The 13,673-nt window shown below is 46.7% G+C and overlaps 1 protein-coding gene across 4 annotated transcripts in view; it reads left to right on the top strand.

Annotated features, from left to right (window-relative positions):
• CLPB (ClpB family mitochondrial disaggregase) overlaps positions 1–13,673 on the top strand; it is a 72,507-nt gene that overhangs the window by 12,022 nt on the left and 46,812 nt on the right. For all 4 annotated transcript variants that reach the window (XM_063393687.1, XM_063393688.1, XM_063393686.1 and 1 more), the window contains exons 3-4: positions 1,302–1,388; positions 12,759–12,862. In XM_063393687.1, the coding sequence (XP_063249757.1) occupies positions 1,302–1,388; positions 12,759–12,862 (191 nt within the window). The remainder of the gene's footprint in view (positions 1–1,301; positions 1,389–12,758; positions 12,863–13,673) is intronic.

Below are 13,673 nucleotides of genomic sequence, written 5' to 3'. Positions count from 1 at the left end.
GGTGGAACACGGCAAGTGTGTCCACTTGTGTCTCTCCCAGCAGGTAGTTTAATGACAGCTCTTCCCTGTTATGCCTGTGTGAAGGATGCACTGTGCAGGGACAGCCTCACCCAGAAAGGAAGATGGAGAAGCCTTAATTTGTGGAAAGGGAGAAGGATAAACCAAGGGGCAGAGAACGACTGACTCCTGCACGGTCCACCCTGCTTTAAGCCTTAACCATGCTTCCCTGTCTTGATACTGGCAGCACCTGGCTCCTGCAAGAAAAATGGGTTTGTAATCATGGATTTGGCTGTGTAGAGGGACCTTTTACACAGGCAGACAGTGGCAGAACAAGGGGAAATGGCTTTAAACTGGCAAAGAGGAGATCTAGATTAGATACGGCAAAGAAGTTCTTCCTTGAGAGGGTGCCAAGGCCCTAGCACAGGTTGCCCAGAGGAGCTGTGGCAGCCCCATCTCTAGAAGTGTCCAAGGCCAGCTTGAATGGGGTTGCAGCAACCAGGTCTAGTGGAAAGTGTCCATGCCTATGATAGAGGGGATGGAACAAGGTGGTCTTCAAAGTCCCTTCTAGCACAAACCCTTCTGTGAATCATTCTATGATCCTATGGCTTGAACGTGCAGCATTTAGAGTTTGTCTCACTTAACTTGAGCACTATAAAATTTGTGTCTCAAATTTGAATTTCCCTTCTTCTTTTTGGTGTGCAGAGAGTGCTATCATTTCGTGCTGTCTGGCTTTGGCACATATTTTAGGTTGAGCTAAAGTATCTGCTGCAAGAACCTGTCCCTTGCTATTATTTTGCAAAAGCTGAGAAAATTTTGGAGACATGAGGATAGTTTGGTTGCTAGCATTCTTTGGGGTTTTCTTATTTGTTCTTACACTGTACAAGAAAACTGCAAAATATCTGCAGGTGGCATGGACTTTGGAGGTCCAGTGAGCTGATTCTGAAGCCTAATGGGTGCTTTGCAGCCAAAGGATTGAAATATCATTGGAATTTGGGTTTAGCAGTTTTGCTGCTGATTGGTTCTTCAGGAATTAGACTGAACAGAATAAATAAACAAACAATACAGAAAAAATATGTTGGCATTTCACCTTTTGAAAGGAGTGGGATTGCCATCACCTGGATGTTTGTTTGTTTAATTTTGGTCACCTTTGAGAACTGTATGTCAGCTTCATGTCAGGTCTTCTGGGCTGTGGTGGAGCAGGTGCCTGCACAGTAAAACATTCTGCTTTCCCTCATTAGCTCCAGGATGCTTGGGCAGCTCTCTTCATATCTGTTTCCTGAGCATATCTCTCCCCTCTCCAGGTTGTTGGAAGAAGGCGCAGATGTGAACACAAGGCACAGGCTTGGCTGGACGGCTCTCATGGTGGCAGCCATCAGCAGGAACTCCAGGTATGTGCATCTCACACCATGGTGACTCACTTCAACCTTTTCCTGAAGTCGTACTGAGCTCTGTAGAGAGTTCCCATAAAGTTGGGATGTGTTTTGGAGCTTAACCCAAGTGAGCTTGTCACTCTCCTTATGCCCAGTATGTGCTGTGACAGATCAGGGCAGGCTGCTCCCCAGTCCCACGGCTGTGACAGCTGAACTGATGGTGCCATTCCACAGCAGCTCTCAGGTTTTGGCCATGGATGAGCCCATGCCTGTGGGATGTCGTTGCAGTGGCTACTACACAGAGTTGCTCCCATAAGAGCTGTCCCATCCCTTCTCACTGGTGAGGCTGTAGCTGGGGCTGAATGCTGTGCCCTTGCTCCACAGTTCCCATGATGATCACTCTGGCTTCTTGTAACCTTTTAAAGACACTCCTAAATATATTCAGTCTACAACTAAATTCAATTAGGTTTTTTTATTTAAGAAAAAAAAAGGGAAAAAGAAATCCAATTTTTGAAAATGTGGGACAGACGGGAGAATGAGCTTTGATGTTACAACCTCTCAGGGATGCTTTACTTAGTCACAAGTTCATAAGCAAAAAAGCTTAATTACTTGGGAAAACACAGGATTAAAGCAGCACACAAAGCCTGAATATCCGCTCTCGGGTGACACTATTCCAATCCATGCGCTGAGTTCGTGTGTGGTGCAAACTTTGATGTGTGCTATGACAAGCTGAAAGTCATGACCTCCTCAGGGAGCTCCTTAAAACAGGCCCAGAGGTGGGGGCTTGTGAATGTTTGTTTAACTTTGATGTCCGAGCAGCAACAGGCCCTGTTATTTGCCTGTCCACGAAGGGATGGGCTTGGGAGCCTCCCACCCTTCCCAGTAGACAATGGTCAGCAGCAGAGTGTGACGACTGTTGACCATTCCAAGTGACTGGTGAAGCAGAACAGGACTTCCCGAGTTGCAAATGCTAAGGGGAGACAGGGAGAAAGGCTGTTCATGGGACAATAATTACCTAAAATTGGGCCCAAAATCAAGTGGAAATGCTAATAAAAACATCTTGACAGTAAAAAATGTGTGGACCCCAGGCTGGTCCCTGCTGAGAGGGCAGAGCCATCACCATATCTGTCTCTGTTGTGTACCTGGCCAAAAGAAAAAGGGTTTGGCCATGTTGGGCAAATGCTGTTTATTTTTCCCACATTTTAGATGAATACTGGCTTAACGTCAAAATTAAGAAGACCTTGAATACCTGAAGCTCAGTAGAACTTGTGTCCATATAGCACAAGAGTAATTAGATACTGTTGGACTTGATGATCTTCAAGGTCTTTTCCCACCTTTGTGGTTCTGATTCTGTCCTTTATGGATGAAAACATAAATAAATGCAAGCCAGACTTATTCTGTATGTAGCAGCTCCAGCATTGTGCCAGACAAGTTTTGGCCCTCAGTCCTGTTTCTAGAATTGTAATGTTCACAGTGCAGAGTGGGAAATGCATTGAGCTGGAACATGACAGAGTTTGAAATTCCTTACAAATAGTTTGCTAATGGACCTAGTCCACAGGGTGAACTGTGTAACTGAAACTAGATGTTGTGGCCAGGGTGTACTGGGGAAGGGAGGAGTCAGAGGCACAAGGATGCAGAATGGTTTCGTTTATAGAGTCTGGTCCCCTTGTAAAAGGTTATGCTTTCTCCAGCTACAGCAACTGATCTCAGAATTAGAATCCCAGGTTGGAAGGGACCTTGAAGATCATCCACTTCCACCCCTCTGCCGTGAGCAGGAACACACTCCACTAGATCAGGTTGCTCCAAGCCCCATCCAACCTGGCCTTGAATGCTTTCAGGGATAGGGCTGCCACAGCTTCTCTGGGGAGCCTGTGCCTCATCACCCTCTCAAGGTAGCATTGCTGCCCTATATTCAATCTAACTCTTCTGTCTGGCAGTCTGTCTGACATCCCCCTTGTCTGATTGCATGCGTAATCTACCCGATGGAATGGATTTGATGTTGTTATCACTTTTGGTCCTTAGCCCCTCAGGCCAGCAGCCTCAAGAGAGGTGAGTTGGGCTCTCCCTGGCTCAGAGATGGCCAAGGTACAGCCAGCTGAGCAGGACCTACAGGTACCTTTTGCCTGCAAAAAGATCAAAGTTATTCCAATGTTTAACTTACTGGCTCTCTCACCACTTCCTCTTTTACTGCTACTGATACCTGCACAGGTTCCTCAGCATGATTTTGAAGGGCTGGGATGCTGGGAACTGAGATGAGTGTTTTCAGCTAAGAAAAAGGAAGCCTTCATCCTCAGCTTACTGCCTTTCCAAAGGTGTTTTTCAGAGAAGAATGTTTTCTGTCTCCGCTGTGTGCCGGAGATTTCTGTGACCTGTCCTTTAGCTTTGTCATGTTTCTCAATTTCCACAGCCCTCACTCTTCCAATTAGACAGCCCCAGTCCATCTGTTTAATTTAATTCCAGAGGCACTGCTTTAATGATTTCTGTCAGTTGCCATCAGCTACAAGATGAAATCCAGTGTGCTGGAAGGCAAGTTTGGGGTCCATCTTTTCTTTTTACAGCAAAACAATGATCATCTTCTTCCTCTTGGAAATGTCTTGTATCGAAAATGTGGGGAGGCATTAAGAAGCATTCTGCAATATTCCCTTAGAGAGGTCTCCAAGAGGAGACTGGTATCTGCATGGGAGGGGAGATATAGTAGTGGATCTAGTGGAGACAGACATTTAGGGTTCCTTTTTCACAAGACAGAGTCAACATCCAAAGTCTTTTGCTCCATGATGACACAGGTTGTAACTAGGTTGTTGGCTAAAGACATATCAGCTGAGACCATGTTTACAGCAGCAAAGGAAGGTTTTATGCTGTAATTCCCATTGCTGCAGGAATTACCATTGCATTGGCATATTTTTAGTATTTAGGCTTTAATTAAATGTATACTCAAAGCTTTGTGGGGTTTGTGCATTTGTTAAAATAAGCAATAAAGCTATCATAAATGAAACCCCAAAGCAGGTAGGACTTTGGCTGTATGTCTCTATTTTGTAGCATAGTGACCTTTTCTGTATCCAGTTATCAGCTACTCTGGTTTTTATCATTCCCACAGAAATAAAGTGACAGTGAAATATCAAGTCATCTTCTCAGCCTCCTCTGAGATAGAGAACTACTTGTGTGGTAGGGGAAACTAAGGCACAGAGCAGCATGGAAAGTCTGAGTCGCAGTGGGATAAGTTTGAGTAGTTCTAAAAAACACTGGAACCTGCTTCTGCTCACATTCAACCGCATTGGCACAACTCCTGGGCAGCAGTTCTGAAGGAGGGGGCTGGAGCTTGAGCACCAGTCTGATGAGCAGCTGAGGGAGCTGGGGGCCCCAGCCTCAAGAAAAAGAGGCTCAGGGGAGACCTTCTCACTCTCCTCAACTCCCTGACAGGAAAGTGGAGCCAGATGGGGGTCAGTCTCTTCTTCCAGGTAACAAGGGACAGGGAAGAAAGGAAACAGCCTCAAATTGTGCCATGGGAGCTTGAGGTTGGTTGTTACGGAAAATTCAGAATCTCCCTCTCCTCTGCTGCCCATGGGGTCAGCCCAGGGCATGGGTTTCTGACAGCGCACTGTCAGGTCATGTTGAGCTTTGTCTTCCTGTTTCATTGGGGGCTTTAGCCTTCAAATTCCTCTCTTCCCTTCCCCACATCATCTACTCATCTTCATTTTCTTTTTGCAGCTTTGGCTTCCTGCACACCCTTTATTATTATGTCTGCCTTTCTCTTCAGGTCTGGATCTCTTTGTGTTTCTTCACTTTTGCTTCTCAACATCTTTCTTCTGGAAATGGCCAATGTCAAGTGACTACCTCTCTGAGCCTCAAGTCTCCTTTTCCTTCTCTGCCTTTCTGTGTAGGCCAAAGGAACTGGATCAAAGGTTTTCCCATGGAACCAGAACCAGCAGGGCTTTGCCCAACGTGGCTTCATCCCATCCCTCGCCGTTCTCAACCCTCCTTAGGCACAGGAGTCAGGAAGTAGTTTGTTCCTTGCCTCCATGTGCATTGCTGGGAACCGTGCCTCATGTGCATTGAAGATTCTATATGGATGTTTTACATTGGTAATGGCAATTCCTCATGCATAGTGATATTCTAGTGGGTTTGTTCTGAGGCTGGTGAGGGGTGACTGATCTGGAGCTGTTCTCTGTCTACAGGCAGTGACATGATGAACTGATGCAGTCTTGTTATTTATGTTAGGTACATACATCTGTTCTGTGGGTTTTTTCACTCCTTTCCCTTTGGGCAAGTCATTCAGAGCTGTTTGCAGCGGAGCTGGAGGAATATCTGAGTACCTTTGGAAGAAGGTATGGCCCAGTGCATCACCTGTCAGAGAGCTGAGGATTTGGGCGTGGGTTTCAGCTGTGATGACAGAACGTTTGGAGGGCCTGATCCTACAAACCGTGGCACTGGCTTTCATCCACCCCCTTTCTGGGTGTTTCTGATGAACAGTGACCACTTGGCTGTTCCTGCAGCTGTTACTTACGCCTGTGCCTTGGCAGTACCCCCACCCTCAGACCCCTGGGCATGAGCATTCCTCTTTTCAGGGATGTACACCCTCTGATGTCTTGCAACTCAGGCACAATGTGATACCATCAGCTTAGCAGATTCCTTCACCTCTCCAAGCCACAGAAATGGCTTCTCTTGACATTTTCTTACTGCTCCAAGCAGGGAGCAAGGCTTCTAACACTCCTCAACTCCCGTGTGTGCCTTTACTGTGCCTCTGAAGGATGATTCACCCATGTCACACTCTTAAAGAAAACTGAGCAATAACAATTACCACCCTTTAAGATTTTTTTCCCCATCTTTTGGATTCCATAATCTCTTTTTGAGGAGTCAGTCATTTTTATCTGGGTTAATAATAACACGGCATAGTGTGAGGGATTGTTGTGGTTGCCTGGCTTTCTGTGCCATAGGTAGATGTAAACATGCTCGTGGGAAAGACACATCCACACTTAGCCTCATCTGAGCAGCGGTCCCTCCCAGCCCTCCTGCTGTGCTGAGTTTTACACAGTTAAGATATAATCACACAAGGATCTTCTTTGTGTCCAGGCAGGACATGTGGCTCCTGCCAGAGCTCAGGCAGCCGTGTATCAAAACCCACCCAGGCGTTTGCATTGTGCTGATAACACACGGTCATGGGGATCACCAGGCTTCTTGGTTCACCAACCCCAGCTGCCGGTGCCTTGGTCCAGGCACAACGTCTCTCTTGACGCAGCCCCAGTCACCTCCCACCATCTCACCATTGATTTCCCCTCACCCTGTATTGTATACATGTATTTATTTTTTGAACAATATGTTAGTCGACCCATTACAAGCAGAAAGCACTTTCCCCGATCGATTGAACTGCCCAGCCAACTCTAGCTTAGCATTGCCCTCTGAGTCATCACCAGGGTCAATTTAGATTTATATTCATGCTGATGAATAGGCTCTGCCTCTAATCCAATCAGAACTTGATCAGCAAATTAAAACTCAGCTTTTTGAGGTTGTTGAGCACAGGTGAGTTATGGAGGGAAACTGGAGTAGCCCAGCTGGACAGTGGCATCCCATTCCTTCTAGCGTGGGGTGTTGTTCTGCCCCAGCAAGAGGAGGAGCACAAAAAGTGTGTAGGCCAGAGAATCCCTCATTTGAAATTCACTCATCATGGGATGTTTTGGGTTTCGCAGGGCCAAAAAGCTCATCTCGTTCCAATCCCCCTGCCATGGGCAGGGACATCCTCCACTAGACCTGGTTGCTCCAAGATCCATCCAACCAGGCCTTGAACACTTCCAAGGATGAGGCAGTCACTGCTTCTGTAGGCACCCTGTGCCAGGGCCTCACCAGCTTCACAGGGAAGAATTTCTTCCCAGTATCCCACCTAACCCTGCCCTTTGTCACTTTGAAGTCATTCCCACTTGTCCTGTCACTCCAGGTCTTGTCCAAAGTCTCTCTCCAGCTCCCTGGGAGCCCTTTTAATCATCTGATTTTGCAAGTCCCTTCCTTTTTTCCAGGGACATTCACATGCTTTGCATCGCTGAGTTCCTTTGCATTTTCATGGCACTGTTACCTTTCCTACAGGGTAATTTGCTTGAATGCCCCATTACCTGCAAATTGGATAGGTACAATCAATAGCTGTTATTCCAGGAGCCTCGCTGATGGACAAGTACCTGGAGAGGTCGGCACATCCCAAAGCAGGAGATGAGATTGAAAGATGATTGGAAGGAAGGCTGGATGTGTGATGTGTTGTTGTTAGACTAGTGCCAGTATTTTGGCACAGCAGATTTTGACAGGAAGTCATGATATCACTTATGTTTATTATTAAACTTGGGCCTCCCAGCCATTGTAAGAGCTATGGAAACGTTTCTTACCACAGGGAATGTGGTGCAGAGGGTTATTCACAGGGAGAGCAGAGCAGTTCTGCCACCATCACCTGCTGCATCACTCTCAGACCACCTTGCATCTAGCAGTTGTGGTCCTCTGCTCAACTTCTCACAGAAGGTCACTTCCCAGAGAAGAATGCTGAACACGCAGCCAATGGATGAAAAGGACAGGGCTTCCTGAGTATCCAAGAGCACATGGAGGTAGTATCTGATGGAGTGCCTGGGAAGAACGCTCATTTCAGTGTAGTCACTGAGGGCACGAAAGGCAGATGGATGGAGTTATCAGGAAAATGACAAATCCTGTTTTACCATAGGACTCACTCAGTACCTGGAGCTCACTCATGGGCCACAATGTTGTGGATTAAAGTCCTACACTGGGACTTGGGATCATTTCCCTTAAAATGAGGCAGATTCAGGGGCTTTAAGGTATATCATAGCCTGTGAGCTAAAACTGAAGTAGAAGGATCTCTTTAGTGGTGATAGCCATGAGAATGCAGTCCCAGAAGAGTGGTTTGACCACGTCAGAACCTGTACGTCCAAAGACTTGGGTGATCTGTGAGGCTCAGCTGCCTGGTGGGGATGCTGGAAGCCCTGATTGCATGGATCACAGTAAGTCAGCTGCTAGGGCAAGATCATCAAAGGCTTAATTGCAGCACATCATTTCTTGCCTGAAGGAGTTGTCCAGCCCTGTCACAGGCTGCCTAAGGCAGTGGTAGAGTCCCCATTCCTGGAGGGATTTAAAAGCTGTGATTCCATGATTCTGTGATGGTTTCTATTCAGTAAATAGATGTCCATCTCTAGCAGCATGGAGGTTGTCAATACAGGTCCCATAAAACAACAGGACAGAACCTGCAACGCCATCTTCCATCCTGCACCTTCTGCTTTCATGGGGACGTCCTCTTCAAGGTATTTGATGCTGTTTTCTTGATGACCAGAGTAGCACCAAGTACTGGAGATACAGGATGTTTCCAGAGGAATCCACCACTGCATCTTCCAGAGGAGCTTTGCACAAATCAGTGACCTGTTTTAGAGCTTTCATAACTAGAAAGACTGGACTGATGGGTCTCACTCTGTTCCACAGTCTTTGACAGATGGCACAGTGTCAGAGAGATGCCGAGGGTAGGTCTGACCTACCTAATGACCAGAGGTGGGAGAGCCTGGACTGATGGCCTGTGACTACATAAATTCTGGATTTCCAAGGCCTCATGGGCCATGCTTTTCTTGCAGCCAGATCGCTTCCTTGCTTTGCCTTTTGCTGCAGCCATAGAGGGCAGTGGTAAAGGTCCAAGTTCTGAAGCAGAGGTGGGAGTGGAGCTAGGCATGATGAGCAGCCCTTCCTAGAGGTGCTGAAGGAATTTCAGGATACATTTTGTGCCCTGTGCCTTATCAATGTTCCTAAGGTAGTCCAGAAGGATCTATAGGCTTGTTATGGCTCTGTTACATGGGATGTCCTCACTGATATGGATAAGGAGCAGTGTAGCAAGACAGTGTAGACATGTCTCCTCTGAACATGAAGCAGACATTTGGATCAGTGTCTTTTCCTTGACATCACATTGTGTGTTCTCAGATCATAGTGTGGCCTGGGGGCAGGGCAGGGGGTGCACCACCATAGAGGCCTGGGGATGAGACAACGAGGTTATGTCTCACTGGAACTGTACTGAGGATTGTGGGTTATCTCACACACTGACCCTTCAAACAAGATCAAAACTACTTAGTGAACTGAGAGAAATTTTAGGCTCATTGAAGAGTTTTGTGTGGTAGAGAGTGAGCACATCTGTGATGAGAGGCTGCTCTGGGCTTCATGACTTCCACTGCTGATGTCTGAAAGTAGGTGGTGTGATCCACCATCAAGAGAGATGTCAACCTGTTGGAGCAAGTACACAGGAGGCCATGGAGATGCTCCAGGGACTGGAGAGAGACTGAGAGAGGAAGGGCTGTTCAGCCTGAAGAACAGAAGGCTCCAGGGAGACCTTGGAGCCCCTGCCAGTGTCTAAAGGGCCTCCAAGAGACCTGGAGAGGAACTTTGGACAAGGGCCTGGAGTGACAGGACAAGAAGGAGTGGCTGCCCACTGACAGAAGGCAGTTATATGGGATATTGGGGGAAAATTCATCCTTACGATTTCAGTATGGCCCCGGTATAGGTTGCTCGGAGGACCTGTGACTGCCCCATTCCTGGAAGTGGTCCAGGCTTGATTGGATGGAGCTTGTCTAGTGGAAGGTGTCCCTGCCGATGGCTGGGGGTTGAAATGAGACGAGCTTTAAGGTCCTTAACCAAGCCAAAGCATTCCAGGTTTTTGTGATGCCCATCCTTAGTGTCTGTTCTAAGCCATCAGGTATCTAATATGAGCATGGCTGTACAACTCGATCCACTCAAGAACCTGTGCGTTGTAGCATGCTTGCAGTGACTGAAAAGGGGAAGGGTCATAACTGGAAATTGCTGTTTGCAGAATTAAGAGCCAGAACCTCTCAACCTAATTATTATAGAACAAACAATATTGTTGAAATGTGGATATAAATGGAGTACAGATGTAAATGAGCTCTGTATGCTCATAGGGATTGCCTGAAAGAAGAGTGGAGCCAGGTGAGGATCAATCTCTTCTCTCAGGTAGCAAGTGACAGGACAAGAGGAAACATCCTCAAGTTGCACCAAGGGAAGTTTAGGTTGGATGTGGGGAAAATTTGTTCCCCAGACAGGTTGTATAGCTCTGGTACAATCTGCCCAGGGGAGTGGTGGAGTTCCCATTCTTGGAGGGTTTGAAAACCTGTGGATGTTTGACATGGGGATGTAGTTTTGGGGGGAATGATGCCTAAGATTTTTAGCTTTTTGTATTTTATATATATTTGTAGCTTTGTAGATTGCTAAAGCATAGATGTAGCTTCTAGTACTTTTCCTGTCTTTCCTCCCTACATTTAGGAAGATGAGCTAACCTTATAAATACATTCCTAAGTACTGTTTAGAATTACTCCAAGAAGAGAACCAGCTACAAGGACATTCTCTTTTCCAACCAGAATCTGTACCAAACATAACAAAAGTAGGGCAAAAGAAAGCTCTAGACTCTTTCCAGTGGAGCAAGAACCCAGAAATTAACCAACTAACCTTTTAATTGTAAATACCACAATTTGTGCCACATGTGTACCTAAGAGCTTTCAAGTAAATATTGCTTTTATATTCACTCTAATATTGTTGGAAAGATCTATTCTATTTTCCGGGTGTCAGTGAGCTTGACAGGGCTGGGGGAACAGTTGGACCCGATGGTCTAGAGGGCTTTTCCAACCTACACAATCCCATGAGACTATCTCCTGCCCCAAATCCTGGTGCTACGCTTACTAGAGGTGGCTCTGTACATGGTGAGGAGCACACCGGTGCTGGTAAGGAGCTGGCCTCTGTTATACCGTGCTCAAATAATAAAATAACCACCTTTGATTCTGCTAATGCATTTATAGGGAAAATGGAAGAGGAGCTTAAGTTAAATTCCAGATGTGACTTGACAAGCCACAGCCTGCAGGTCCGTGTCAGGCTGCGCCGCACATTGCTGTCAGCCTGTGAGCCATGTCACTGGTGATGAATGCTAACAAATGAGTTACTGTCTAGTTGTCATGGGAAGCCTGCATGCTGGAAAAAAATTAAGAATTAACTGGCTTCAAGCTGCTTTCAGAAGGAGTGAGAAATCTAATTCTGGCCTGATGATTGTTTAGATTCAGAAGCAGAGAGTGAGGACTCCCACACCAAAACTGCCTGGCCAGTGCATCCCGTGCGTTCTGTCCTGCTGCAGCATGTTCATAATGTTCAACATTTGCTGGCAGCCCAAAATCCAGCATGTCCTGGACTGATCTCCAGCTCCATGGGCAGCAGAGCAAGGGAGAAGCTTCTGACCCTCTGCTCCATTCTGATGAGATCTGCAGAGCTGCATCTGGCTCTGGGGTCCAACCTCAGAAGTATGGGAAGAAGAATGAGTCCAGCATATGCCAAGGAGATGCTACAAGGTCTGGAGACAGGGTGAGAGAGCTGGGGTTCTTCAGCCTGGAGAAGGGAAGGTTTCAGGGACACCTTAGGGCCCCTTCCAGTGTCTCAAAAGGGCTGTAAAGTTCAAGTCATGGAATCACAGAATCACAGGATTGTTTGGGCTGAACAGGCCTTAAAGCCCATGTCATTCCACCCCTGCCATGGGCAGACACACCTGCCACTGGATCAGTTTGCTCCATGCCTCAGTCAGGCCTGGAACACTCCCAGGGATGGGGCAGCCACAGCTTCTCTGGGCAGGCTGTGCCAAGGCCTCACCACCCTCACATCCAAGAATTTCTTCGTGATATCCAATCTAACCACGCGCGCTGTCAGTGGGAAGCCATTCACATTGTCTTGTCACTACAGGCCCTTGTCTAAAGTCTCTCTCCAGGTCTTTTGGAGCCCCTTTAGGTCCCAAGGAGCTCTAAGGTCTCCATGGAGCCTTCTCTTTTCCAGGCTGAATATCCCCAGCTCTCCCAACCTATCTCCCAGAGCAGAGGTGCTTCAGCCCTCTGATTGTCCTCAGAGCCTCCTCTGAAGTGCTTGCTGTAGAAGTTATTTGCACTTCTTGTGGTAGGATGGCACCTTTAGTATCAGAGGTGCAGGTGCTGTACAATTGCCTCCCCAAAACAATGTGGTTTTGCTTCCCTTAATCTGCACAGTGCTACAGTAATCTTCCTTTCTGCAGGGACAGGGTTCACCATGGAGCCAAGGTCTGTGACTAGGAATATGCTTTGTGCTAGGAACATGTTCTGGCCATGTCTCCTCAGAAGGATTGTGTATCTCTACAGTGTCACCCCTCACTCCAGTGCCTCCCCCATCTCATTCATTTTAGTGTATGCTGGTAGAGTTCTATTTGTTGAAATGTTCAGTGGTTGTGGGCTAACTTCCCTGGAATGTTAACACTCCCAGGAGTATTTCAAGAGGGCTTTCTGAACACTTCTCAGTCCCTGAAGGGCTTCAATTCATCAGCTACTACTTCTGCCTTACTTTCCTTCTGTTTTGTGACAGTGTGGTAAAGGCTCTGCTCACAGCTAATGCAGATCCAAACCTTGGGGATGATTTCAGCAGTGTGTATGAGATTGCCAGAGAAAAAGGTCTCCATTCCTTGGAAGGTAAGATGGTTTGTGTGTAGGTACTGACATTTGCTTTTCAGGTCTCAAAATTTTGTTTCCTGATATGACCTCGTGGAGTTTTTTTAGAGCTTGTTTCATCTTCTTCCATTTAAATGCAAAGTAATTGACAGTACTTGGGTGAATGTGTGTCTGAAGAGGAAAAAAACCTTACGTAGACATTATATAAAAGCAATCCTTCAATTTACCAGAGATAAGCTGGTTTTACATAGCCAGAGGACAATACAAAGTCATAGGTAGGAACATCATTCCATTGACCCACATGCAGCCACATCTTGGGGAAGGAGAAGGATTCAGGGCAGTGTATTCAACCAGCAGCCTTAATCCAGATCTTATCAGGAGCTGTGAAATGCAGGCAGACTTAGCCAATTGAAATAAAGCTGAATGATGTTAAGTGGTTGCAGTGACTACTGTTGAGTTTGGGCAGGCATCAGTACCAGCTCTCAGCCCTAGATGGCTTTCCATGAGAACAAGGTCATTTTTGGCAGAGTCACATTATCTCATTATGGATATTCTTGGCAGATCTCAGTTTCCACTCTCACCCCTTCATTATCCTCATCACTGAGATGTTGATGCAGACTCAGAATCATAGGATCATGGGATGGCTTGGGTGGGAAGGGACCTTTAAAGCCCATCCAGTCCAACCCCCTGCCTTGGCATGGATACCTTCCACTAGGCCAGGTTTCTCAGACACCTGCTTCGTTTATTCAGACCTATTTAAATTTTCCAGACTGTTTCCAATTTTTATGACAATAAATGGTGGTAATATTTTCTTGGGTTTGTGGTTATCAGG

Source organism: Prinia subflava, chromosome 3 (genome assembly GCF_021018805.1).
Source record: "Prinia subflava isolate CZ2003 ecotype Zambia chromosome 3, Cam_Psub_1.2, whole genome shotgun sequence".
Taxonomy (NCBI): Eukaryota; Metazoa; Chordata; class Aves; order Passeriformes; family Cisticolidae; genus Prinia; species Prinia subflava.
The sequence above is the reverse complement of the archived record's forward strand: the minus strand, read 5'-3'. Positions and strand labels throughout refer to the sequence as shown.